General features: G+C 43.1%; 1 protein-coding gene across 2 annotated transcripts in view; it reads right to left on the reverse strand.

Annotated features, from left to right (window-relative positions):
* ZDHHC9 (zinc finger DHHC-type palmitoyltransferase 9) overlaps nucleotides 1-20,024 on the reverse strand; it is a 34,845-nt gene continuing 14,821 nt past the window's right edge. For both annotated transcript variants that reach the window (XM_003360439.4, XM_003135365.6), the window contains 7 exons: nucleotides 14,859-15,017; nucleotides 7,604-7,741; nucleotides 6,624-6,672; nucleotides 5,329-5,431; nucleotides 4,176-4,279; nucleotides 3,687-3,783; nucleotides 1-1,573 (listed from right to left, as the gene is read on the reverse strand). In XM_003360439.4, coding sequence (XP_003360487.1) covers nucleotides 1,457-1,573; nucleotides 3,687-3,783; nucleotides 4,176-4,279; nucleotides 5,329-5,431; nucleotides 6,624-6,672; nucleotides 7,604-7,741; nucleotides 14,859-15,017 — 767 coding nt within the window. In that variant the 3' untranslated portion in view covers nucleotides 1-1,456. The remainder of the gene's footprint in view (nucleotides 1,574-3,686; nucleotides 3,784-4,175; nucleotides 4,280-5,328; nucleotides 5,432-6,623; nucleotides 6,673-7,603; nucleotides 7,742-14,858; nucleotides 15,018-20,024) is intronic.

Below are 20,024 nucleotides of genomic sequence, written 5' to 3' on the forward strand. Positions count from 1 at the left end.
TTTGCATTAGACACAGTTTAATCACCTTCCAATAGATTAAAAGTTCTGGTTTACACTCCCTCCCGCCCCATAAGTCATCCAGACAGGACCCTGGCTTAGAGAAAAACACAGGTGCTCTAGGAAATATAGCCACATATAATACATAAATCTTCTTCCCTGAAATAGAGCAGGTCCTGAGCAGAGCTGGCTGGGGGCCGCAGCCCACCCCCAGGGGCAAGCGGCTCTGGGACTCTGCCGGTGGAAGTGCTGGAAGAGCGGGGCCCGGAGGAAGCCCCGGGTGTGGTTACCAAGCCCGAGGTGGGCCAAAGCCTTGGAGTGGGTCACCCGGGAGGGCAGCAGTGCGGGCCTTTCCCGCCTTGTGCAGCCGAGGCCTAATGGAAGTACTGGTTATTCTTTTTTTTTTTTTTTCTTTTTTCCTTTTTTTTTCCTTTTTGAGGGGACATAAGGGGAAGAGGAGAGGAGAGGAGAGCCTCTCTGTGCCTTGGTTTCCCCATTTGTGCATACAGGGCCTCGGCGGGCCGCACACAGGGAGTCTGAGGGGGTAGTGTTTCAGCGAGCACTTGGGCTTCCTCTGAGGAAAAGGAACCACTGAAGTGCAGACTCTTATTACTGCCGTTCCTGCTCCTGATGGGAGCAAGAGTCAGAAGGGAAACAAATGAAAAGGGGCTAATGAGAGAGGAGGAGAGATGAGACAGGGAGTGCGAGGAGCCATGCCGCTGGCATCTCCTAAGTTCTTGCTGAGAATGGCACGGATATTAGGAAGTTTCTGGGTAGTCTACGAGAAATGGCAATTGTTATCTATACTGCAACTACTTACATACATCTCACTGGAAAAGAGTGGGCTCGGGTGTTAGAGAGTGGACAGGTGACACAGGAGAAGCTACATGAGTAATACGAGTGGGAGCTATCTGCCCCATTCCTGAAAGGATGTGCTGGCAATGTTGGCACTTAGTAGCCAGGAGAGCCCTCCCTCCACTGTCCATCCTCCTCTACTCTGAAGGCCTCCAGAATCCAGTTCCAATTCCCCGGCCAGAGCTCTCTGTGACTGCCTCTGGATTCACGGTGTGCAGCAGCTTGAGAGGACCTGAGCCAGTCTCAAGAACCTTTAACCCCAGAATCGGGCCAGTGACCCCAGGCAGGAGAGCTGGGATCTGGAGGGGAGAGAGGGGAGTGTGAGGAGGCTCCGTGGCTGAGGCCATGGAAAACTAGGGCCAGGGTCCAAGGGACCCGTTTGTCCAGTTACCAGAGGTGACCGACATCTTCTGTGACTGCTTGGAGTCCAGAAATTAAAAAAAGTTTGCAGCAAGAAAATGCCAGTTTACAACTGGGTGAATAAAGACCAAAGGAAAAACAGTAACAGGGACAGCTTACTTGCTCTTTGTCTCGGGTTTATCTTCTCCCCTTAAATCTCTCACAGCCCTAATTGAACACAACAAAAGTCTCTTCCACAGGCGGGCTACTTCTCAGCTTCGGTCACCTCCTGCGGGGGCTCTGGGGGCTCTGGGGGCGGCATCTCTTCAGGAGTGCTGGTATCCTCCGGCATCTCGTTCGCGCTCAGATGTTCTGTCGGGGCCTGAGAAGGAAAAGGTATCAAACTCAATAGGAAGCTCTCCCTCAAGAGCCAAATGGAGCTAATCCACAGACACCGAACTCTCCCTCTGAGCCCATCAACCGCACTGATGCTACAGACACGCTGCCACCGACACCACACTCAGAACCAGGACCAGACTATCGTCTTCTCAGCAGAATGCAACTGAAGTGTATGTGAATGCTACCCTTAATCGTCTGTTGTGGACAGATAGCTCCATTATTACTCGCGATCATAATAAAAGGGCCCACAAATAACTACACAGACCGCCTTCCCTCCTTCACAGCAGAATGGCTATAACATACCTGTCTAAGAAGGCCTGACACAGCGGTTCTCAACCTCCTCTCCGTCCTAACAGAGAGCTGATCCTAATATTCATAGAGAAATTCAAGGGGGCACAGCCAAAACAACTGAATAAAAAATAAATGTGGGGGGTTCCCTTCGTGGCTCAGCAGTTAACGAACCTGACTAGGATGCATGAGGAAGTGGGTTCGATCCCTGGCCTCGCTCAGTGGGTTAAGAATCCAGCGTTGCCGTGAACTGTGGCGTAGGTCGCAGACGTGGCTCAGATCCAGTGCTGCTGTGGCTGCGGCGTAGGCCTGCAGCTGTGGCTCCGATATGAAGCCTGGGAACGTCCATATGCCGTGGGTGCGGCCCTTAAAAGCTAAATAAATAAATAAATAAATAAATAAATTTGGAGGACTCACACTTCCTAATTTCACAACTTACTACAAGGCCATAGTGATCCAGACAGTGTAATTCTGGCATAAGAATAAACATATTGATCAATGAAATAAGACTGAGAGTCCAGAAACAAACTCTCACATTTATAGTCAATTGATTTTTGACAAGGGTGCCAAGACAATTCAAAGGAATCTTCAACAAACAGTGCAGAGACAACTGGATACCCACATGCAAAAGAATTAATTTGAGTCCCCTACCTCACACAATATATAAAAACTAATCCAAAATGAATCAAAGACTTAAATGTAAGAGCTAAAATTATTAAACTCTTAGAAGAAAACAGAGGCATAAATCTTCATGATATTGGGTTAGGCAATGACAACAAAAGCACGGGCAACAAAGAAAAAAAAAGATAAATTACAGTACATCAAAATTGAATTTTTTTGTGCTTCAAAGGAGACCATCAAGAAAGTGAAAAAATACACAGAATGGGAGAATATTTGCAAATCATTTCTTTGATAAGGGACTTGTATACAGAATAAAGAACTCTTTTGGCTGAACAATAAAAAATCCTAAACAACTCAATTTAAAAATGGACAGGAGTTCCGGGTGTGGCTCAGCAGTAATGAACTCGACTGATAACCATGAGGATGTGGGTTTGAGCCCTGGTCTTGCTCAGTGGGTTAAGGATCTGGCGTTGCCATGAGCTGGGGTGCAGGTTGCAGACGCGGCTTGGATCTAGCGTGGCTGTGGCTGTGGCTGTGGCTGTGGCAGTGGCATAGGCCGGCAGCTGTGTAGCTCTGATTAGACCCCTAGCCTGGAAACTTCCATATGCCATGGGTGCGGCCCTGGAAAGACAAAAGACAAACAAATAAAAATAAAAATAAAAAAAGAAAGTTCAACTAATAACTTTTTAGGAATACACTTTATAAAGCATATCTGAGCAGGACAGCTGGGAGAGTTTCCACTACATCTGCATAGTCCAGTGAGGAAGCCCGCTTCCAGCAAGGCAACCGCATAACTAACTCCAACCCACTCCCCCCTATCATTGCTCCTATAGCGTTTATGCTTCCTTCCTCAGGGCACTTTTCACAGCATCGACTAATAGCCTGTTTTCTCCTCTCTCGTCCTCACTACACAATGAACTCCTTAAGAGCAGGGGCATCGTGTGCTTTGTTCTCTGGTGTATCCCTAGCACGAGCAGAATATTGAAAAAATGACTCGATCGTAACCTATGTCAAGGGCACAAAGATCTTAAGGCAATGTTAGGGCAGAATCAGAGACAGGGAAGTCGGAGTGACTGGACACAGAACTGCCTAATTATATCTCTAAGGTGTAAATTTAGCCTGCATCCTCTATCACCGGCTCAGTCTTAAAGTCTAAATAAACCTTTAAAAAAATCAGGAACACTTACCGGGCTCTGAGGCAAGAGGCTGGTGCTAGCCTCTTGAGTACTGGGAGGCCGACTTCCACTTTCCTCCAGTGGCAAAATACCCCTTCGATCCAGCACGCTGAAAGAGACGGGAGAGTTAACAAAGCCTCCACCTCCCCATGCACCCGGCCCCCTGAACCTCCCTGTGTGTGCTGGAAAACAGAAACCTGCCCTAGGGCAGTCCAGCCTGATCTTAGCACGCGTCTCCTGCCTTCCATTCACTTTTTCTTTCACAAACCAGGGAAGACCACGTTACCAAGGGAACAAATAGATGAAATAAGAATGAAAAAAAAGGTCAGCCCTTCAAAACAACCAGCCCATGGTCTACAGTCCATGTAGATCTGGCACCGAGGACAATCCCTGGCAAGACCTCTCTGACACCAAGAGGCCATGTTCAGATGGCACCACGTGACAGGATCAGCTCAAGTTGCTCGTCCCCAGAGTTCCAGGACCTTCTAGTCCTCCAAGTACCTGGGGGGCAAGGGGCCACACAACACTTCACAGCAGTTCTTCACAATGTTGCCATGGCTATAGGGATTCTGAACACGATTCTTCCCTGTCCATGAGCCTTTGATCTGTAAGATAAAAGCCAAGGCTTACATTAAACATTATGTTGAAGAAATACACGCTGCATGAGAAGATGAAAAAGTGCTGGAGATGGATGGTGGTAATAGTTGCACAATGTGAATATAGTAATGCCATAGAACTGCACGCTTAAAAATGGTTAAGACGATACATTTTACATTATGTGTATTTTACGACAATAGGAAAAAAAAAAAACATGCACAGCCGTGGAAAAATATTCACAATAGAGTGAAAAAAGCAGAGTGCTATGTATTATTTCTATTTAAAGATACATAATATGTTCACACAGACAAACATGGGAGCAAGTCTAGAAGACTTCAGCTCATACCGTTAATAATGGTGATGTCTAGGAGGTAAAATTACAGGGACTTATTTGCTATTTTTGGCTCATCTGTATTTTCTGATTTTCTACAATGAATATGGATTGGTTGGGTAACTTTTTTTTAATTTTTAATTTTTATTTTTTTGCTTTTTTGGGCTGCACCCACGGCCTATGGAGGTTCCCAGGCTAGGGGTCCAATCAGAGCTACAGCTGCCAGCCTACACCACAGCCACAGCAACGCCAGATCTGAGCCGCGTCTGTGACCTACACCACAGCTCACGGCAATGCCGGATCCTTAACCCACTGAGCGAGGCCAGGGATCGAACCTGCGTCCTCATGGATGCTAGTCGGATTTGTTTCTGCTGCACCACAACAGGAACTCCATGGTCGGGTAACTTTTTAAAAGCAAGGATTTTTCAATGCAACCGTCTGTCTCCGTTCCAACTCCAGAGGCAGCAGTTAGCCTTTAAGGGCCTATGAAATGCCGAAGACCTTGTGCCCAGCCAACCATTCAATCTCTTCTTCCTAATTCCCTACAGGCATTCCGCTTAACAAACCAGTCTGCTTTCTCCTACACACATCTGAGTTCACAGCCTCCATACCTGGCCTCTGCCTGCCTCAACCTCCCGGGCCCTGGAGACTTAGTTCTCTAGCAGGTAATTAGTGAATAGGCTTTTGGCAGAAGAATATGTGATGAGGAGAGAAAAGCTGACTCACATCTTCATTGGTTGTCTGGTTGAGAGCCACAAGGAAAGTGTGGAATCCAGTCAGTCCCACGACGGACCAGAGTGTGAAGAAGCAAATGAGTACTTCTAGAACAGTGAGGTGAGGTTAAGGAATGTTGAAGAAGCCAACACCAGGGGACCTGATGCCTCAGCCCATACTCCTGGCACCAGTCACACCATCTTTACTGCTCGGAATGCAGATTACAAACATATATCCATATGTAACAACAGATGAAATCTAAACGCACGGGCTATAGCCCTTATGAAAGGTAAAGGACTCCTCTTTATTCACTACAAGTAACTCTCTGACATCTCTAGTGTATTTAAGTATTTGTTTATTCAAATCAGCTCTTCAAAAGGGACATTTAGGAGGGGTTCCGAGCTAAACAATGTTGCCATCAGTGCCAATGGAAAACACATCAAAAAATAAACTTTATGAGTTCCCTGGTGGTTCACTGGGTTACGGATCCAGCATGGTCACTGCTGTGACTGGGGTCACTGGTGGGGCGTGGGTTGGATCTCTGGCCCCGGAACTTTTGCAAGCCTCAGGTGCAATCAAAACAAAAACAAACAAACAGAAACATTCATAAATGAAACAACTGGTGAAATTTGGAAAAAATTTTAAAAACTGGGGAAAAAAACCAGAATGTGATTTACAGAAATCCCATCTGAATCTCCTTTTCAGAAACGTAACTGCTGTACAAAATAAAAATAAGCCTTAGCTGTAACAGGAAGGAGGGACTTCTAGTAAGTGACACAAGTACAGCCCACTAGAGAAGGCAGGGCTGAGCCTGAGATCAGAAGGACTTGGGAGGGATGCAGTGGAGACGACAGTGAAGGAAAGATCTCCCTTTAAGCCCTGGCCATCTTTTGTTCTGGGTGTTACCACCAAGACTACTTTTTTTTTTTGTCTTTTCAGGGCTGCACCTGCGTGGCATATGGAAGTTCCCAGGCTAGGGGTCAAATTGGAGCTACAGCTGCTGGCCTACACCATAGCCACAGACACATCAGATCCAGCTGCATCTGCAACCTACGCCGAAGCTTGAGGCAATTCCGGATCCTTAACCCACTGATTGAGGCCAGGGATCGAACCTGCATCTTTACAGAGATGTTAGGTCCATAACCCGCTGAACCACAACAGGAACTCCTAAGACCACATTTAAACATTTTAGATGCTGGCACTCTCTGACGTCTAAAAACATGAGATGGCGGAGAAGTGTGGAGAGAAAGCACGCTGAAAAGCAGTTTAAGAGGGCTTCACAGGGACATGGTGCCAGGGGAGGATATGTTCCAGGAGTTTCTTTCAATGTCTCCAGGAAGCCAATTTTCAAGGATTCTGTGAAATTGGGAGGAAGAGGAGAAAGACAGGTTAGTAACTTTAGTAAAACAAACAAACAAAAAACCCACACACGCACTCACCCTAGTGCCTACTCACTTTCTTCCCTCCCTAGTTACCGGCTGGCAAGAGATAAGCCCTGGTTCAGGCAAGGGGTCACACCTCTCTTGACTGAAGGGTTTACCTTTGCAATGCAGGGCCCAACACTGGACTAGAGTCGGGCACAAGCCAAGCACCTGGCTCCCCTGCCCTTCCCTAGCTTCCAGCTACGGGCGTGGAGGAGGATATCCATTCTTGGATGCAAAAAATCAAAAATATCCAAGAGAAATCCTCTCTCTTCACCAATCCGTATCTCTCCATTGTTCAAAATGCAGCTCTGAACTCCTCTCTTACCAGGAAGCTGCCATGATTAAGACCGCTCCTTTCACTCCACATCCCATCTGCCTTTGGGCTGTTTTGTGTGTGTGTGTGTGTGTGTGTGCGCGCGCGCGTGCATGTGCACACACCCAGGTGCATATTTTCTATCTTCCAAAGTAGACCATGAGCTACCAAAAGACACTTATTTGGTATAACCCCTGACACAAGGCAGGTCTTAAAAGTAGAAGAGAGGACCCATACAGCTAAAAATACATCCCCAACCTTTGCGATCACCTCATAAATGCCCAAAACTCTAGGCACAGAGCAGTAATTACGGTCCCGGTCCCCAGCAGAGGGCCACTGAGAAAGCCAGCACACTCAGTAAACACTGACGGGTGTGAGCTGAGGGTTGGAGCCCTGCTCAAGAGCAAAGGGGAATGCTCGCTTTTAACTGGTCCTAGGTGCCTTGCCCATGGTAAAATCCCAGCGCAAATACACAACCACTCCCTGGCTGTCCTCAAGGCTTCTCCCACCACCCGCCCCTCCAACAACAGACAGTGCCCTGCATACTCACTGAGGGCCACATAGACGATGTTGAAGGCGAAGACGTAGATGGTGAGGAGGGAGAGAGAAAGGATGAAGAGGTAGAAGTAGCGGTAGTTCCTCTTTCCAACACAATTACCCACCCAGGGGCAGTGATGGTCGAAGCGCTCTGTGAGAGAAAGAGAGATTCCAGGGCCAAAGCCTCCAAAACCGAGCACAACCTCGCCATCCCACTTAATAGCTCATTCAAAGACCTTCGCCCCATCCCTGCCTATTTCAACTGTAAAAAAACACTGGGTTTCATTCTTTGCTTTTCCACAATGTTTTCATAGCCATCTACTCTGATGCCCACAATCATACTGGAAGTTGGGCCAAAGAAGATACTCTTTTCTCCATTTTACAGATGAGGAAACTGAGGCACTGAGGGGTAAAGTGCTCTGCCTCACAGCCAGTTAACAGCAGAGACTTTGCTTTTCCAAAGAAAAGCCTTAGTAGGTGCTTCTACTAAGTACAGGAAAAAGAAATAGGTGTAAACAGCCAAGGAACTTTTGAAAAATGAGTACTGTGGTTTTTCTTAACCTCCAGTGAGTAAAAAATTATAAACCTACAATACTTTAAGTGCTGTAGCATAGCTCAAATGGAATGGAAAGCACCCAGAAATAGACTCTAGAATTTGTAAAAATGTACTGTCTGAGAATGGCAGCAGTGTAAAACCCGGGGTGAAAGGAAGTATTATTCCATTGACAACTCAGAGATAATTGGCTCCTTGGTTGAAATTAAGGTTAGATCTTTTCCCCTCACACTACATATCAAAATTAATTCCAGATGAATTAAACAGTTAAATGTAACAACAGGGAGTTGCTGCTGTGGCACAGCAGGTTAAGGATTCAGTGTTGTCTCTGTGGTGGCTTGGGTTGCTGCTGAGGCATGGGTTCGATCCCTGGCCTGGTGCAGTGGGTTAAGGACCCAGCATTGCCACAGCTGTGGTGTAGGTCACAGCTGCAGCTCAGTTTTGATCCACGGCCCAGGAATTTCCACATGCCATGGGTGCAGCAAAAAAAAATTAAAATAAAAAAAAAAAAGTGAAACCTTAACATAATCATAAAAATAACAGAAGAGAACACAAATGACAATGAAAAATAGATTTGACTCCATACACACAAAAAATCATATATGTTAAAAATACTATAAAGAAAATTAAAGAAGAAAAAAGCCCAATAGGAATGTATGTAAATTTTGTAATTTAGTCTACAAAAAGTCCTTACAAATCAATAACAAAATATACATACTCCTTCAAGAAAATAATCAAAAGGCAAACCAGTTACTAAATACCACACAAACATATATTTAAGTATTTCCAGATTCACTGATAACTCAGTGCAATACTAATACAACAAGACACATTTTGCCTATCAAAATAAGAATATGAAAAACAATATCCAGCGCTAGTGAGAACAAGGTAAACCATACACTCAAATATACTGTTTGTGGGAGTACAAATTGAGAGAACCTTTTTGGAAAGCAATTTCATCATATGTATCAAGAGCCTTAATAATGCTCACATCCCTTTGACAGAATAAATCCATTTTCAGTAATTTCTCATAAAGAAATAGAGATGGGCACCGAAATCTAAGTTCAATAATTTTTTTTTTCCCTTTTTAGGGCCACACCTGCGGCATATGGAGGTTCCCAGGCTAGGGGTCCATTCGGAGCTACAGCTGCCAGCCTACGCCACAGACACAGCAACGCAGGATCTGAGCCCTGTCTTCAACCTACGCTACAGCTCACAGCAATGCCACACCCTTTAACCCACTGAGTGAGGCCAGAGATCGAACCCACAACTTCACGGTTCTTAGATTTGTTTTCTCTGTGCCACGATGGGAACCTCTAAATTCAATAATTTTAATTAAATTTTTATTGTGGTAAAATATTTAAAACATACAATTTGGCATCTTAACCAATTTTAACTGCAAAATTCAGTGGCATTAATTACATTCACAACATGTGCAACCATCAGCACTACCTATTTCCAAAAATGTTTATCACCCCCAAAAAAATGCTGTACCCCTTAAACAGTAACTCTCCATTTTCTTCTTCTTCCAGCCCCTGGTAACCTTTAATCTTCTTTCTATCTCTATGAATTTGCCTATTCTAAAAATTTGATTTAAGAATTACATAGGAGTTTCCGTCGTGGCTCAGCAGTTAAAGAACCCGACTAGCATCCAATGAGGACATGGGTTCGATCCCTCGTCTTGCTCAGTGGGTTAAGGATCCAGTGTTGCCCTGAGCTGTGGTGTAGGTCACAGATGCAGCTCAGATCCCGAGTTGCTGTGGCTGTGGTGTAGGCCGGCAGCTGCAGCTCTGATTGGACCCCTAGCTGGGAACCTCCATATGCCACAGGTGCGGCCCTAAAGACACACACACACAAAAGAATTAAATAAGAATTAATTAAATTAATTAAGAATTAAATTTAAGAATTAATTAAATATTAGGTGGAAGCCTTTTGTATCGGGCTTCTTTCATTTTAGCATGCTCTGTTTGTTTGTTTATTTTTAGGGCCGAACCTGTGGCACATGGAAGTTCCCAGGCTAGGGGTCAAATCGGAGCTACAGCTTCCTGTCTACACAATTGCCACAGCAACACAGGATCCAAGTCTCATCTGTGACCTATACCGAAGCTCATGACAACGCCAGATTCTTTAACCCACTGAGCAAGGCCAGGGATCGAACGCATATGCTCATGGATACCCATATCCCTATCCTAATCGGCTGTGTCACAATGGGAACTCTTCATTTAGCATGTTTTTAAGACTCATCCATGTTGTAGCATGTATCAGTACTTCATTCCTCCTTAGGACTAAATAATATTCCGTTGTGTGGCTATACTACACTTTTTAATCCACTGGTCTGTTGGACGCTTGGATTGTTTCCATCTATTGGCTATTGTGAATAATGTTGCTATGAACACTGATGTACAAGCGTGTTTGAGTTCCTGTTTTCAATTCCTTTTGGTATTGTTATGGACAATTGTGTCCTCCCCCAAAATTCATATGTTGAAGCAATCCTTAACTCCCAATGTGACTGTATTTGGAGATAGGGCCTCTAAGGAGGTAACTAAAGTTAAATGAGGTCATAAGGGTAGGGCCCTAATCCAATATGACTGACATCACAACTTATAAGGAGAAAAGGAAGAGACACCAGAAGTGCATGAGCACAGAGAAAAGGCCATGTAAGGGTATAGCAAGAAGGCAGCCACCTGCAAGTCAGAGAGAGGGGCCTCACCAGAAATCAACTCAGCTGGTACCTTGATCTTGGACTCCTAACCTCCAGCACTATGAGAAAATAATTTTTTTTTATTTAAGCTATCCAGTTTGTGATATTTTGTTATGGGAGCCTGAGCACACTAAATCCCGGTATATATCCAAGAGTGGAATTGCTGAGTCGTATAATTCTTTTTTTTTTTTTTTTCCTTTTTCCTGCAGTACATGGAAGTTCCCAGGCTAGGGGTCAGATTGGAGCTGCAGCTGCTGGTCTATGCCACAGCCACAGCGATGCCAGATCCGAGCCCCATCTGCGACCTCCGCCACAGCTTGTGGCAATGCCAGATCCTTAACCATAGAGCAGGGCCAGGATCGAACCTGCATCCTCATGGACACTATGCTGTGCTCTTAAACTGCTGAGCCACAACGGGAAATCCTCATATAATTCTATGTTCAACTTTTAGAGGAACTGCTAAACTGTTCTTCACGATGGCTGCACCATTTTACATTCCCACCAGAAATGAAGGCTCCAATTTCATCACATCCTTAAATTTAATTTTTTTTTTTGTCTTCTTAGAGCTGCACTCGCAGCACAAGGGGGTTCCCAGGCTAGAGGTCGAATCGGAGTTATAGCCGCTGACCTACACCACAGCCACAGCAACAGAGGATCTGAGCCTCATCTACAACCTACACCACAGCTCATGGCAACACCAGATCCTTAACCCACTGAGTGAGGCCAGGGATCGAATCCGCATCCTCATGGATACTAGTTGGGTTCGTTAACCACTGAATCACAACGGGAACTCTAAATTTAATAATTTTGATTGCAGTGTCATAATAATAAAATGAGATCATGATAATGTCTATTGATAGGCCTAAATAAACTAGAATATAGACATATGATTGATTATGCAGTCATTAAAATAATATATTTTTTAAACATGTAAGATGTAGAAAAATGCTCAGCATATAATGTTAAGTGACAAAGGCAGGACTAAAAACTATCATGTGTGATCCAATTTCATAAACAAGGGAGAGACTAGAGGCAAATATAGCAAAATGGAGAGTGAGTTTGAGATTAAGTTTGGAATTTTTTTTTTTTTGTCTTTTTCCTTTTTGGCTGCACCTGCGATATGTGAAAATTCCCAGTCCAGGGACTGAATCTGAGCTGCGGCTGCTGCCCTACACCACGGCTGTGGCAATGCCAGATCCTTAACCCGCCATTCCGGGCCAGGAGTTGAACCTGCGCCATCACAGAGAACGCCGAATCCTTAATCTGCTGCACCACAGCAGGAACTCTGGGATTAGGTTTTATTTACATCTGTTACTTCCCATATTTCCTACAATGAACATGGACTGTTGTAATGAATCAAAAAAGCACAAAGAATAAAATACATCATTTTTAAGGCACAATGAGTTGTGTACCAGTCAAAAAATAAGCTTGTAAGAATGGTGCATCTCCTGGCTAAAGGGCTGCAATACATCTTTTCTGAAAAGGGAAGGAAGACAGCCTTACTTTAAGCAAACATGCCATATAAATCTACATATCTGCAGCTTTATACAGGTGTATTTTTACTATATTATAAATCACACCTCTATCTGATAATGTAAGTAATATATGTTGACTGTAAAAAAAAAAACGTGAAAGTAATTCTTTTCTAAGGAAGGAAACAAAATCCTTTATTAACCCCACAATCTATAGATAACAAACAATAAGCATTCTAGAATACTTCCTTGCATAATTCTTTATACATATTTATATCTTTTAAATGTGTAACTGAGATCACACGATAAACATAGCCTATCTTCTCTTTTACTTCATTTAGCTTTCTTAGCATAAGCTTTTCCCCAGAGAAGTGTACTCTATGAGTGTCCCACAATTTATGTGACCATTTGTCTACTGGAGGAAAACCAGGTTCTTTCCAATTTTTCATTATTACAATAATCTGCAGATAAATACGTACATACCTAAATCTTTTACCACATTCCTAATTTTCTTGGGATAGAGCCCTAGAAAGTGAGTCACTGGCTTCAAAGGGTATATGTATTTTAAGGCTTTTATAACTTTTACTAGGTTGCCTTCCAAAAAGTTTGTTTCAGTTTACACTCCTATTGGTGTAGGACTAGGCATTATCAGGTTTTCCTTGCTAATTTTCTAGATGAAAAAAGATCTTATTTTAATTTTTATTTCTTTGATTTTTAAGTAGAGATGAACATTTTTTTTCCTGTTAACTACTTAATTGTAATTGTTTTATCTGCTATCCATATTTCTACTAAAACATTAAAGATTCTTTTTGAAAAAAATGAGTTATGTTTAAGAATATTAATAAGAAGGAATTATTTCTGAAAACCTTTATATCAGACTTTCTTGAAATATCAACTTTCCTGGCTCACTTAAAATGAGTTTCAGAGTTCCCATTGTGGCGCAGTGGAAACGAATCTGACTAGTAACCATGAGGTTGCGGGTTAGATCCCCGGCCTTCCTCAGTGGTTTAAGGACCTGGCGTTGCCATGAGCTATGGTGTAGGTCGCAGACTCGGCTTGGATCCTGTGTGGCTGTGGCTGTGGGTCCGATTTGACCCCTAGCCTGGGAACCTCCATATGCCGCAGGTGCAGCCCAAAAAAAACCAAAAAAAAAAAAAAAATGAGTTTCAACTACAAAAGTCCTATCTACATACAGCTTTTTACCATACAAAGTAAGATACATCTTCCTAACCTTAGCCTAAAATGAACTGGCTAATAAGAGGAAAGCAGTGCACTCAGGCATGCTCCATGGCATATTCAAAGAATGCTGGAAGTTCTCTTGTGGCACAGAGGGTTAAGGATCCGGCACTGTCACTGGGGTTGCTGGGGTGGCATGGGTTCAATCCCTGGCCTGGGAACTTCCACATGTCATGAGCGTGGCCAAAAAAAAAAAAAAAAAAAAAGCTGGAAATATGCCTATTGATAATATAAGGAAATACACATTGCTTATCAACAGACATTTACTGCCTGTTTTTTTATTTTTCCCAGGGTTCAGCAGTGATTACAGTGATTACAACTACGTCACATATATGCAGATAGAAGCACAGACCCCTGTAATATGCACACATATACCCACCCTTGCAGAAACAAAGAAAGAATAAATGAGGGTGTTGGAATCAGACCTGTTCCAGCTTCAGCTCATACTTATTTTATATGAAGCTACACAAAGGTGCTTCACCTGTTTCCTCATCTATAAAATGGGGATAACACCTATCTTACGGGGTTCTTACGAGTCTTTTTTTTTTTTTTTTTTTTGTCTTTTTGTCTTTTTAGGGCCGCACCCACAGCATATGGAGGTTGCCAGGCTAGGGGTCGAATCAGAGCTGTAGCCGCTGGCCTACGCTACAACCACAGCAACGCAGGATCTGAGCCGCGTCTGCGACCTACACCACAGCTCACTGCAACACCAGATCCTTAACCCACTGAGTGAGGCCAGGGATCGAACCCGCAACCTCATGGTTCCTAGTCGGATTCGTTTCTGCTGCACCATGACGGGCACTCCCAAGAGTCTTAAATGAGAGAAAGGAAAAGCACTTAGCATAGTGTCCGGTATTTACTAGGAATTCAATAAATGCTGGCAACTTTCCTCTTCTTGGGAACACGACTTCTTATTCAGCCCTTCCCTCCCCGATGCTGCCCTCCAGTGGACTGGGACTCTCCTCCCCTTATATAGGGTAGTTTCCCCTTGACACAGATCCAGTAGAGGACAATTCAGATTTGAAAAACAGGTGAAGTTTATTTTCTCATTTACCAAAGAGGTTTTTTTTTTTTAATTTCGGACTGAAGGATATTTAAATTATGATTTGATCTACAGAAGTATAGTTGATTTATAATTGTTCAGAAGCTTGTTCCCTAGCTAAAGTTTCCTAATTACATCTAGCTTGTTTCCTATCTAAAATCTATCCTCCCACCCCCACTGATTTTTCCTGAGAAAAATCACCCTGACCCTCTTCTTCAACTCAGGCTTCCCCCCCTCAGGCAAGATCCCTTTGGTTTTACTCACCCACGCAGTTGTCACAGATGCTGCAGTGAGAGGCCCGGGGAGGCCGGAAGATCTTGCATGTGTAACAGTACTTCAGCTTCACGATCTGGTTGTTTATCTGGAAATTCTTGATGCGAGGGGGTGGTCGCTGGCCTTGGGGGACCGCACCATTGGTAGCTTCTGTAGATCAGTAAAGACAGTGAACAGCCCTGCTAGCTGTTATTTGAGCCCCAAAGTCTCACCACCTCTCCAAGAGCAATGGGAGGAATCAAAGCTTCCCTAGGCCCACAGGCTCCAGGCTGGCATTTCCAGACTAGACTCTCAACATCATAGAGGATCCTCCCCAAATTCCACTGAGTGCCACGTAATCATTTTGTGTACATATATAAAACTGTTTCTTGGATTTCTCTTGTGGCACAGCGGGTTAAGGATCTGGTGTCACTGCAGTGGCTTGGGTCACTGCTATGGCCCAGGTTTGATCACTGGCTTCGGAACTTCAGCATGCTGCCAGTGTAGCCCCCCCCCCCAAAAAAAACCACCAGTGTTGGCGAGGATGGGGAGAAGGTATTTTTTTTACATTACTAGTAAGCAATATGGCACCGACTACCAATATTTTATTATTTTATTTTATTTTAGTGCCTCACCTATGGCATATGGAGGTTCCCGGGCTAGAGGTTGAATCTCTGATGGCCTATACCACAGCCACAGCAAGATCAGGCCCAAGCCACATCTGTGATCTACTCTGAAGCTTGTGGCAACGCCATATCCTTAACCCACTGAGCGAGGCCAGGGATCAAACCCACATCCTCATGGATACTAGTCAGTTTCTTTTTTTTAAATTTTATTTAAAAAAATTTTTTTAATAATGACTTTTTTATTTTTTCCATTATAGCTGGTTTACAGTGTTCTGTTAATTTTCTACTGTACAGTAAGGTGACCCAGTCACACATACATATACACATTCTTTTTTCTCACATTATCATGCTCCATCACAAGTGACCAGATATAGTTCCCAGTGCTATACAGCAGGATCTCATTGTTTATCCATTCCAAAGGCAATAGTTTGCATCTATTAACCCCAAATTCCCGGTCCATCCCACTCTCTCCCCCTCCCCCTTGGCAACCACAAGTCTATTCTCCATGTCCGTGATTTTCTTTTCTGTGGAAAGGTTCATGTGTGCCATATATTAGATCCAGATATAAGTGATATCATATGGTATTCGTCTTTCTCTTTCTGACTTACTTCACTTAGTATGAGAGTCTCCAGTTCCATCCATGTTGCTACAAATGGCATTATTTTGTTCTTTTTTATGGCTGAGTAGTATTCCACTGTATGTGTGTGTGGGGGGGGTGGTTTTGGCTGCACTGGCAGCATGTTGAAATTCCGAAGCCAGTGATCAAACCTGGGCCATCTTCTTAACCCAGTCATCTGTTGATGGACATTTAGGTTGTTTCCACGTCTTGACTATTGTGAATAATGCTGCAATGAACATGTGGGTGCATGTGTCTTTTTCCAGGAAAGTTTTGTCCAGATATATGTCCAAGAGTGGGATTGCTGGGTCATATGGTAATTCTATATATAGTTTTCTAAGGTACCTCCATACTGTTTTCCATAGTGATTGTACCAACTAGTCAGTTTCTTGACCCACTGAGCCACAATGGGAACTCCCGCCTACCAAAATTTTAAATGTGTATAATCTTGACCCAGGAATTCTACTTCTAGGAACTTACCAAAATTACAAAGTGGTAGGGCGTTCCCTCGTGGCTCAGCAGGTTAAGGATTGGGCTTTGTCACGCTGTGGCTCTGGTTACAGCTGTGGCACAAGTTCCATCCCTGGAATGAGAACTTCCACATGCCCCAGGCATGATCAAAAAAAAAAAAAAAAAAAAAAAAAAAAACGACAGAGGTGTACGAAAGATGTTAACACAAGATATTTGTCACAGAGTCCCTTTTAATAGTGAAAGACTGAAAATAACCTCAATATCAAAATAGGAAGTTGGTTAAGTAATTTATGATACACGCATGGATTGAATATTATGCAGCCATTTAAAATGAGCACATCATTTTAAATGATGACACAGGGAAATGTTAAACACTATGTTGAAAAATGAAAATGTACTAAATATATAACCACTGTATGATCCAGCAATCCCACTCCTGGGCATCTATCAGGAACAAACTATAATTCAAAAAGATACATGCAACTCAGTGTTCACTGCAGCACAATTTACAATAGCCAAGACATGGAAGAAACCTAAATGTCCACTGACAGAGAATTAGATATACATATATACAATGGAATATTACTCAGCCATAAAAAGAATGAAATGCCATTTGCAGCAACATGGATGGACCTAGAGATTATCATACTAAGGAAGTGAAGTCAGACAGAGAAAGACAAATATCATAAGAGATCACTAATATGTGGACTCCAATAAAAAATGATACAAAAGAACTTACAAAAGAGAAACAGACTCAAAGATTTTGAAGCCAAGAGTTCCCAAGTTGGCTCAATGGGTTAAGCATCTGAATAGTATCCATGAGGATGCAGGTTGATCCCTGGCCTCGCTCAGTGGGTAAAAGGATCCAGTGTTGCTGCAAGCTGCAGTGGAGGTCACAGATGTGGCTCAGATCTGTGGCTATGGCATAGGCTGGCAACTGCAGCTCAGATTCAACCCCTAGTTTGGGAACTTCCATATGCCATGGGTGCAGCCCCAAAAAGGGGGAAAATAAAATATTTTGAAACCAAACTTAGAGTTACCAAAGGGGACATGGGTGGGGGGATAAATTAGGGGGTTGGGATTGACACATACACACTACTACATATAAAATACAGGAGTAATAAGGACCCACTGTATAGCACATGGAAATTCACTCAATACTGTGTAATAATCTATATGGGAAAAGAATCTGAAAAGGAATGGATATATGTATATGTATAACTGATTTAATTTGCTGTATGCCTGAAATTAACACAACTTTGTAAGTCAACTATATTCCAATAGAATTTAAAAAAAATAGTTTAAAAAAAGATAAAGTGTACACAAAACAGAAGCATGTACTAGAGTTCTTGCTGTGGAGCAATGGGGTCCTGGCATTCTTGCAGCACCAGGATGCAGGTTCCATCACCAGCCTGGCACAGTGGATTAAAGGATCCAGTGTTGCCACGGCTGCAGCATAGGTCACACGCAGCTGCGGCTAGGATCGGATCCCTGGCCCCGGAACTCCATATGCCACAGGGTGGTCAAAAAACAGAAACAAAACAAAACAAAATTCCTGATTTTTTAAGATTTGAGATTATATTATAAACACAACTTTATACCCTATATTTTTCACTTAACATTACACAGTGAGCATTTTTCATGGTTAATTTTTTTCTGAAAACATCGTTACTGGCAATACAATTTTCCATCATATGCATGTAGTGTAATTTATTTAACCACTCCATATTATTGGGTATTTAAGTTGCCTCTGGTATTTTGCTATTTAAATGATGCTGCATGCAAAAACTTTAAACATTACAGATAAAGCTTAAGCCCCCTTGATCTCCGGCCCAATCCCAATGCCCTCCTCCCTTCCTCAAGAATATGTTCATGTGTTAAAATTAATTTCTAAAACTTAAAGAAAAAAAAGAAACGTATGTTAAAGTCTGGGCAGTAATATATAACGTTGCTGGCACTAAAACAGCTAGGAATGGAATTCCTGTGTGGCTCAGTGGGTTAAGGATCCATTGTTATCACTGCACTGGCTCAGGTCACTGCTGTGGTGGGGGTTCAATCCCTTCCGTGTGCCTAGAGTGCTACTAAAAAAAAAAAAAAATAGCTAGGAGAAAGAAAAAACGATGCATTAAAAACCCTTCTACAATTGCTTGTGTAAATCTCTCTCTGATTATTTCCTTTAGCTAACCTGGAGAGAAGTGAAATTACTGGGTCAAAGGGTATGAACCCTTAAAGCCCATATTACTTATTGCCAAACTGCTGGGCAGACAGATTGTATCAATTTGCACACCCACCCATGGGCAGCATATGAGAGTGCCTGCCTCACTGCACCCTCGCTGTGCAGGATAATTCTAAAAACAGAATATTTTTTTCAATTCACATTGATTTTAAAAATATCTGCCATATGGAACTTTTTTCCTTTTTTTCCGGAGCAGGGTGGATGCTGGATGCTGTGAAATCAAACAATAACAGTGTGTCATAGGATGGGGATAACTATTCATTAGAGGATGATATAAGTACCAGCATGCCACCTTAACATTCTTCAGTATGTGCTCTACCTGAGGACACCTGGGACAAAGGCGAGCTATAATGCAAGGGAACCACATGCCTTCTCTGCCCAGCCCAACCCCTACCCACAGCATACCCAGTACAGGGCTGAATGTAAGTTGACAAAAACTTGCTAACCTACACATATGTATGAGCTCAAGAACGCACTCTTCTACGAAAGAAACATGCTAAGTGCAGAGGTAATAACCTGACAGCTCGAGCCTGGGCCCCAGGCCTCACGATTTAGCAAAACAGACCTAACCTTGCTCACAGCCTCCTTGCTGTGAGATGCACGTCAAGGCACTGCCTTGACCTTCAGTTTCTCCACATATGAATGGAAAGGGGATGATAAAAGAATAACCCAGATTAGAGAAAAGATGGCACTCACAATTGTCCCTTCCTATCGTGCTCCTAACTAGCCCAGGTCTCCCCCAATTCCAGCTGTGCTGACACACCTCGCTTCTGTTTCTTTCCCACAATTCCCACCCTCGCCTCCATCCAAAGTAGTCTGAGCTCGAATATGCACAAACCTGTCCCTTCAGTGCACCTAAAAAAGGCTGAAATTTTCCAAAAAGAAATCCATTAATAAGCTAGATAAACACAGCTAAATAAATGAACGAAATACAAAAGCTGGAAGCTTTCAGAGCACCCTGAAAGACTATCAAATCAACACGTTGTACACCACAGACTTACATAATGTCGTGTGCCAATTATATCTCAATAAAACTATGGGAAAAAAAGAAATCAACCAGAACTGGGAGAAAATATTTTTTTAACAACAGCATGCATATAAACATTAGGAATAAACTCAATATGAGAAGAAACCAGATAAAGAAAACTATAAAAATCTTATTAAAGGGCATAAAATTCAGTCTGAAAATACAGAAAGATGTCTTCTTTTTCTGGATAGGCACATAATTA

This window comes from Sus scrofa, chromosome X (assembly GCF_054392235.1).
Source record: "Sus scrofa isolate SSC_HxYL_T2T_F1_AM1 chromosome X, Sscrofa_HxYL_maternal_Yorkshire_Landrace_v2.0, whole genome shotgun sequence".
Lineage (NCBI taxonomy): Eukaryota > Metazoa > Chordata > Mammalia > Artiodactyla > Suidae > Sus > Sus scrofa.